Source organism: Micromesistius poutassou (genome assembly GCF_964030765.1).
Source record: "Micromesistius poutassou genome assembly, chromosome: 12".
In the NCBI taxonomy this organism is placed as follows: Eukaryota; Metazoa; Chordata; class Actinopteri; order Gadiformes; family Gadidae; genus Micromesistius; species Micromesistius poutassou.
The window spans coordinates 7353920-7363919 of NC_140282.1; the positions used below are offsets into that span (position 1 = coordinate 7353920).

Consider the following 10000-nt stretch of genomic DNA (forward strand, 5'->3'; position numbering starts at 1 on the left):
AATATTATGGTTTGTTCTCTTTGGCCCACTACTCAGCGGTCCAGACAGCGGGTCTGCCCCCCCCAGTATGCCGGCCATTATACCAACAGCCATCATGCTGCTGAATGGAAGGGCTTTCATCAGTGGCTCCGTCTCCGATGTGTCACCTCATTGGCCGATAGACACAAAAAACATCTTTTAAATGTATCTCTGTTATATAATGTTTATAATCTGTCTGCTCACAGACTTCTTGTGCTTGGGGCTGGGAGGGCGAACTGGTCTCCTCCTCAGAAACATCTTGAAGGTTGCAGACTCCGGGTTCTCCACCGCAAAACACCTCCAGGCCGTCTGAGGAGCAGAGAGAGAACGTCACGTCGAGCTCCGTCGTCAGGACGCGTTGTCACGGCGACGCTGAGGACCTGAATGAGGCAGGCGGCCGCCGGGATCTGTCTGTTGAAGTGCTTCTGCCTCTGCTTCTGCTGCACCTTCAGGGCGAAGCCAGAGCCCAGGATGCCCTGTAACACAACACAACACAACACGACACAACACAAGTCAACACAACACAACGACCAGAGCCCAGGATGCCCTGTAACACAACACAACTCAACACAACACAACACAACACAACACAACTCAACACAACGACCAGAGCCCAGGATGCCCTGTAACACAACACAACTCAACACAACTCAACACAACTCAACACAACACAACACAACACAACACCACGACCAGAGCCCAGGATGCCCTGTAACACAACACAACACAACACGACACAACACAAGTCAACACAACACAACGACCAGAGCCCAGGATGCCCTGTAACACAACACAACACAACACGACACAACACAAGTCAACACAACACAACGACCAGAGCCCAGGATGCCCTGTAACACAACACAACACAACTCAACACAACACAACACAACTCAACACAGCACAACACAACACAACACAACTCAACACAACACAACACAACACCACGACCAGAGCCCAGGATGCCCTGTAACACAACACAACTCAACACAGCACAACACAACACAACACAACACAACACAACACAACGCCAGAGCCCAGGATGCCCTGTAACACAACACAACTCAACACAGCACAACACAACACAACACAACTCAACACAACACAACACAACACCACGACCAGAGCCCAGGATGCCCTGTAACACAACACAACACAACACGACACAACACAAGTCAACACAACACAACGACCAGAGCCCAGGATGCCCTGTAACACAAGACAACACAACACAACACGACACAACACAAGTCAACACAACACAACGACCAGAGCCCAGGATGCCCTGTAACACAACACAACACAACTCAACACAACACAACACAACTCAACACAGCACAACACAACACAACACAACTCAACACAACACAACACAACACCACGACCAGAGCCCAGGATGCCCTGTAACACAACACAACTCAACACAGCACAACACAACACAACACAACTCAACACAACACAACACAACACGACCAGAGCCCAGGATCCCCTGTAACACAACACAACACAACACAACACGACACAACACAAGTCAACACAACACAACGACCAGAGCCCAGGATGCCCTGTAACACAACACAACACAACTCAACACAACACAACACAACTCAACACAGCACAACACAACACAACACAACTCAACACAACACAACACAACACCACGACCAGAGCCCAGGATGCCCTGTAACACAACACAACTCAACACAGCACAACACAACACAACACAACTCAACACAACACAACACCACGACCAGAGCCCAGGATGCCCTGTAACACAACACAACACAACTCAACACAACACAACACAACTCAACACAACACAACACAACTCAACACAGCACAACACAACACAACACAACTCAACACAACACAACACAACACCACGACCAGAGCCCAGGATGCCCTGTAACACAACACAACACAACACAACTCAACACAACACAACACAACACAACACAACACAACACAACGACCAGAGCCCAGGATGCCCTGTAACACAACACAACACAACACAGCACAACACAACACAACACCATGACCAGAGCCCAGGATGCCCTGTAACACAACACAACACAACTCAACACAACACAACACAACACAACTCAACACAACACAACACAACGCCAGAGCCCAGGATCCCCTGTAACACAACACAACTCAACACAACTCAACACAACTCAACACAACACGACACAACACAACACCACGACCAGAGCCCAGGATCCCCTGTAACACAACACAACACAACACAACACAACACAACACCACGACCAGAGCCCAGGATGCCCTGTAACACAACACAACACAACACAACTCAACACAACACAACACAACACGACCAGAGCCCAGGATGCCCTGTAACACAACACAACTCAACACAGCACAACACAACACAACACCACGACCAGAGCCCAGGATGCCCTGTAACACAACACAACACAACTCAACACAACACAACACAACACGACCAGAGCCCAGGATGCCCTGTAACACAACACAACTCAACACAGCACAACACAACACAACACAACTCAACACAACACAACACAACACGACCAGAGCCCAGGATCCCCTGTAACACAACACAACTCAACACAGCACAACACAACACAACACAACTCAACACGACACAACACAACGACCAGAGCCCAGGATCCCCTGTAACACAACACAACTCAACACAACACAACGACCAGAGCCCAGGATCCCCTGTAACACAACACAACACAACTCAACACAACACAACACAACGACCAGAGCCCAGGATCCCCTGTAACACAACACAACACAACTCAACACAACACAACATAACGACCAGAGCCCAGGATCCCCTGTAACACAACACAACTCAACACAACTCAACACAACACAACACCACGACCAGAGCCCAGGATGCCCTGTAACACAACACAACACAACACAACTCAACACAACACAACACAACACGACCAGAGCCCAGGATGCCCTGTAACACAACACAACTCAACACAACACAACACAACTCAACACAACACAACTCAACACAACACAATACGACACAACACAACAACCAGAGCCCAGGATAACCTGTAACACAACACAACACAACACAACACAACACAACTCAACACAACACAACGCCAGAGCCCAGGATGTCGTGTAACACAACACAACACAACTCAACACAACACAACACAACACAACGCCAGAGCCCAGGATGCCCTGTAACACAACACAACACAACTCAACACAACACAACACAACTCAACACAACACAACACCACAACCAGAGCCCAGGATGCCCTGTAACACAACACAACACAACTCAACACAACACAACACAACTCAACACAACACAACACCACAACCAGAGCCCAGGATCCCCTGTAACACAACACAACTCAACACAACACAACACAACACAACACCACGACCAGAGCCCAGGATGCCCTGTAACACAACACAACACAACTCAACACAACACAACACAACACAACGCCAGAGCCCAGGATGCCCTGTAACACAACACAACTCAACACAACACAACACAACTCAACACAACTCAACACAACACAACGCCAGAGCCCAGGATCCCCTGTAACACAACACAACTCAACACGACTCAACACAACACAACACAACGCCAGAGCCCAGGATGTCGTGTAACACAACACAACACAAACACAACACAACACAACGCTAGAGCCCAGGATGCCCTGTAACACAACACAACACAACTCAACACAACACAACACAACACAACACAACTCAACACAACACAACACAACACCACAACCAGAGCCCAGGATGCCCTGTAACACAACACAACACAACTCAACACAACACAACACAACACAACACCACGACCAGAGCCCAGGATGCCCTGTAACACAACACAACACAACTCAACACAACACGACACAACACAACACCACGACCAGAGCCCAGGATGCCCTGTAACACAACACAACTCAACACAGCACAACACAACGCCAGAGCCCAGGATCCCCTGTAACACAACACAACTCAACACGACTGTAACACAACACAACACAACTCAACACAACACGACACAACACAACACCACGACCAGAGCCCAGGATGCCCTGTAACACAACACAACACAACACAACACAACACAACGCCAGAGCCCAGGATCCCCTGTAACACAACACAACTCAACACGACTCAACACAACACGACACAACACAACACCACGACCAGAGCCCAGGATGCCCTGTAACACAACACAACACAACACAACTCAACACAACACAACACAACACAACGACCAGAGGCCAGGATGCCCTGTAACACAACACAACTCAACACAACACAACACAACACAATACGACACAACACAACAACCAGAGCCCAGGATAACCTGTAACACAACACAACACAACACAACACAACACAACTCAACACAACACAACGCCAGAGCCCAGGATGTCGTGTAACACAACACAACACAACTCAACACAACACAACTCAACACAACTCAACACAGCACAACACAACACAACTCAACACAACACAACACAACACAACGCCAGAGCCCAGGATCCCCTGTAACACAACACAACTCAACACGACTCAACACAACACAACACAACGCCAGAGCCCAGGATGTCGTGTAACACAACACAACACAAACACAACACAACACAACGCTAGAGCCCAGGATGCCCTGTAACACAACACAACACAACTCAACACAACACAACACAACACAACACAACTCAACACAACACAACACAACACCACAACCAGAGCCCAGGATGCCCTGTAACACAACACAACTCAACACAACACAACACAACACAACACCACGACCAGAGCCCAGGATGCCCTGTAACACAACACAACACAACTCAACACAACACGACACAACACAACACCACGACCAGAGCCCAGGATGCCCTGTAACACAACACAACACAACTCAACACAACACAACACAACACAACACAACGCCAGAGCCCAGGATCCCCTGTAACACAACACAACTCAACACGACTCAACACAACACGACACAACACAACACCACGACCAGAGCCCAGGATGCCCTGTAACACAACACAACACAACACAACTCAACACAACACAACACAACACAACACAACACAACGACCAGAGGCCAGGATGCCCTGTAACACAACACAACTCAACACAACACAACACAACACAATACGACACAACACAACAACCAGAGCCCAGGATAACCTGTAACACAACACAACACAACACAACACAACTCAACACAACACAACGCCAGAGCCCAGGATGTCGTGTAACACAACACAACACAACTCAACACAACACAACACAACGCCAGAGCCCAGGATGCCCTGTAACACAACACAACACAACTCAACACAACACAACACAACACAACACCACGACCAGAGCCCAGGATGCCCTGTAACACAACACAACACAACTCAACACAACACAACACAACACAACGCCAGAGCCCAGGATGCCCTGTGACACAACACAACACAACTCAACACAACACAACACAACGCCAGAGCCCAGGATCCCCTGTAACACAACACAACTCAACACAACACAACACAACGACCAGAGCCCAGGATGCCCTGTAACACAACACAACACAACTCAACACAACACAACGCCAGAGCCCAGGATCCCCTGTAACACAACACAACTCAACACAACACAACACAACGACCAGAGCCCAGGATGCCCTGTAACACAACACAACACAACTCAACACAACACAACGCCAGAGCCCAGGATGCCCTGTAACACAACACAACTCAACACAACACAACACAACTCAACACAACACAACTCAACACAACTCAACACAACTCAACACAACTCAACACAACACAACTCAACACAACTCAACACAACACAACACAACTCAACACAACACAACTCAACACAACTCAACACAACACAACTCAACACAACTCAACACAACACAATACGACACAACACAACGACCAGAGCCCAAGATAACCTGTAACACAACACAACACAACAAAACACAACACAACACAACACAACACAACACAACACAACACAACACAACACAACGCCAGAGCCCAGGATGCTCTGTAACACAACACAACACAACACAACTCAACACAACACAACATGACACAACACAACACAACTCAACACAACTCAACACAACTCAACACAACACAATACGACACAACACGACACAACACAACACAACACAACTCAACACAACATAACACAACACAACACAACTCAACACAACTCAACACAACGACCTGATCCCCTGTAACACACTGTAACGCACACCGCCGCTCAGCCCAACAGCACCACCAATAGGACTCCTTTGTGCCACTCTGGTCTAAAAGCAAGCAACAATTTAAAAAGTATTTTGCGTTGCGGCGGAGGGCCGCGTCCAGCCTCTGCTCCTCTGAGATGATGCATCAGCTCTGAGGTGTTTACTTTAGGACAAAGAGCCTCCACTGATGATCTGAGGACTCACTTCAACTCTGGTCGGCTGGCGGCGTCTCAGAGCCAGGAGCTGGGAACCCGTCCATCAAACCAAACACCCTCCTGGCAGCGCTCAGCTTTTTAGTTTTCATTTTAATTGAGGTTCCAAACTAAATTCAGATTAGTATGTAACGTACGTCTCTGCTGTTAGCGCGTTCTGAGGGCCAGGCAGTTGTATCCATTAGCTGCTGCTTAAGGCTTTAAAGAAGTGATCACGTGTTGAAACCAACTTTTACATCTCAAACATCAGAGGAGTCAGATCGTCCTCATGAGCACTGTGTCTCCTCCTCACCACCATGTCTCCTCCTCACCACCATGTCTGCTACTCACCACCATGTCTGCTACTCACCACCATGTCTGCTACTCACCACCATGTCTCCTCCTCACCACCATGTCTCCTCCTCACCACCATGTCTGCTACTCACCACCATGTCTGCTACTCACCACCATGTCTCCTCCTCACCACCATGTCTGCTACTCACCACCATGTCTCCTCCTCACCACCATGTCTCCTCCTCACCACCATGTCTCCTCCTCACCACCATGTCTCCTCCTCACCACCATGTCTGCTACTCACCGCCATGTCTGCTACTCACCGCCGGCAGGGCGAAGAAGGAGATGGCGAAGACGGAGAAGCACGAGGCGATGGTCTTCCCGATCCACGTCTGGGGCACCTTGTCTCCGTAGCCGATGGTCGTGACTGTCACCTTACACACACACAGAGACTGAGCCGTCAGAAACCCACTGCAACAGTGTGTGTGTGTGTGTGTGTGTGTGTGTGTGTGTGTGTGTGTGATGATGCCATGTCAATAATTTGTTGATAATGAATTAAAGAACAGTTCCATTTTATTCAACACGAGACGTCCTCATCCTCATCGGATGAGGACGTTTCATTATAAAATACAAAAGAGCTTCATCAAGTTCAGAGGCCTCAGAGGACCTCAGAGGGCCTCAGAGGGCGTGGCTGCTGTGTCTGGTGGAGCGGAGCCCTGCAGCCCAGGCGGGGGTCTCTACCCAGTCTGCAGGGGTCTCTACCCGGGCTGCAGGGGTCTCTACCCAGTCTGCAGGGGTCTCTACCCGGGCTGCAGGGGTCTCTACCCAGTCTGCAGGGGTCTCTACCCGGGCTGCGGGGCCGCTACTCAAACGCTCCATCTCCACACTGCGCTCAAATTTCAAACTATTTCAACTTTGACCCGATTGGTGCTGAAATCTCGGAGTGCAACCAATCAGATTACAGCAGCTGCTTCCTGACCCTAGGTCCAGGTTCTAGGGTGGGGTTGAGTGTCAGGCGGTGGAGGTGTGGGTGCAGCCTCTCACCACGCCCCACCACAGGGCGTCCGCATAGCTGCCGAACTCCGTCACCCCGCTGGCGTCCACCGCGTCCTTCTCCGCCAGGTACACGAAGTAGGAGGAGAAGATCAGCCCCAGGAAGCCGATGTACAGCGTGGTGATCAGCTCCTGGAGCACAGAGCAGCACCGTCACACACGGCCTGGAGCACAGAGCACCGTCACACACGGCCTGGAGCACAGAGCACCGTCACACACGGCCTGGAGCACCAGGGGTCACACACGGCCTGGAGCACAGAGCACCGTCACACACGGCCTGGAGCACAGAGCACCGTCACACACGGCCTGGAGCACAGAGCACCGTCACACACGGCCTGGAGCACAGAGCACCGTCACACACGGCCTGGAGCACAGAGCACCGTCACACACGGCCTGGAGCACAGAGCACCGTCACACACGGCCTGGAGCACAGAGCACCGTCACACACGGCCTGGAGCACCAGGGGTCAGACATGGCGGGGGCGGGGCGGCATTAGCTCAGGAGGTAGAGCGGGTTGGCTGGAACCGCAAGGTTGCTGGTTGGATCCCCGGCTCCTCCTAGCGGAGTGTGGAGGTGTCCCTGAGCGAGACGCCTCACCCTGACTGCTCCTGACCCGCTGGCTGTCGCCCTGCGTGGCTGATTCCGTCGTCGGTGTGTGAATGTGTGCATGAATGGGTGAATGTCAGTCAACACTGTAAAGCGCATTGGATAAAAGCGCTTGGTAACACTTTATAATAATAGTTAATAGATAAATAATATAGTTAATAGATCATAAGTAAACTGTTAATTAATGAGTTATTAATGACTTGTTAAGTGTTTGTTAACAGTGTTTGTTAAGGATTTATAATGCCTTGTAGATAGTTAATAGATGATTAATAAACTGTTAGTTAATGAGTTATAAATGACTTGTTAACTGTATGTTAATGATTTATAACTATACCTTATAAATTAGTAATAGATCATGAACAAGCTATTAGTAAATTACTTACTAATGACTTGGTAAGTATCAGTTAATAGTTTATATATGTTATTGGGACGTTATTCTAAAGTTGCAACTATTCCTCATTTATTAACTGTTAGTAAATGAGGAATAGTTGCAACTTTAGAATAACGTCCCAATAACATACATAAGCTAATAACTAATACTTAACTAATATTAACTCATACTTTACAGATCAGTTGTTAAGTTTGTTAACCATCGACTAATACCAGTGAAACTTTGTAGAACAGCAAATGGGTGGAACAAGTTCAAGGTACAGAAATTTGATGTGATGTTTAAAATATCAAATTTTTGTACCTCACAACAGTATACAACAGTATACAAACCCATGAGGTTTGTGCACTTTTTGTGCAGGACATGAAAACAAAATAAATCAAAATCAAGCCATTGGCATTATTGATATGAACATGTCTTAGCACAACTTGGACCCTCTATACTTAGTGAACCAGACCCGAGCTACAACCAAACTGCTCTAGGGCACCATCCCACAGTGACACAACACCTAAGCTTTCTTCTTCTTCTTCTTTTTTCTGTTTTCATGTCCTGCACAAACCTCATGGGTTTGTATACTGTTGTATACTGTTGTAAACTGCTGTTCTGCCATGTGATGGCTCAGTATGTGTGTTTCTATACATTAAACACAATGTTCAACATTTCATCTGTGGTGTTTCTTTGGTAAAATACAGTACACAGAAAAGCCTATGGGTGGAACAAGGTTGAGGTACAAAAATTCAATATTTTAAATATCACATCAAATTTCTGTACCTTGAACTTGTTCCACCCATTTGCTGTTCTACAAAGTTTCACTGGTATTAGTAGATGGTTAACAAACTATTAACAACTGATCTGTAAAGTGTGAGTTAATATATTAGTTAAGTATTAGTTATTAGCTTATGTATGTTATTGGGACGTTATTCTAAAGTTGCAACTATTCCTCATTTACTAACAGTTAATAAATGAGGAATAGTTGCAACTTTAGAATAACGTCCCAATAACATATATAAACTGATACTTAACAAGGTATTAGTAAGTAATTTACTAATAACTTGTTAATGATCTATTACTAATTGATAAGGTATAATTATAAATCATTAACATACAGTTAACAAGTCATTTATAACTCATTAACTAACAGTTTATTAATGATCTATTAACTATCTACAAGGCATC

General features: G+C 47.5%; 1 protein-coding gene across 1 annotated transcript in view; it reads right to left on the reverse strand.

The window, feature by feature from the left end:
* The window catches only part of kcnq1.1 (potassium voltage-gated channel, KQT-like subfamily, member 1.1), a gene marked incomplete at both ends in the record, with an annotated part of 34023 nt that overhangs the window by 11848 nt on the left and 12175 nt on the right, over window positions 1-10000 (reverse strand). Inside the window, 4 exons of the mRNA XM_084475904.1 lie at window positions 223-327; window positions 399-494; window positions 7101-7211; window positions 7822-7962. Of these exons, the coding sequence (XP_084332030.1) occupies window positions 223-327; window positions 399-494; window positions 7101-7211; window positions 7822-7962 (453 nt within the window). The remainder of the gene's footprint in view (window positions 1-222; window positions 328-398; window positions 495-7100; window positions 7212-7821; window positions 7963-10000) is intronic.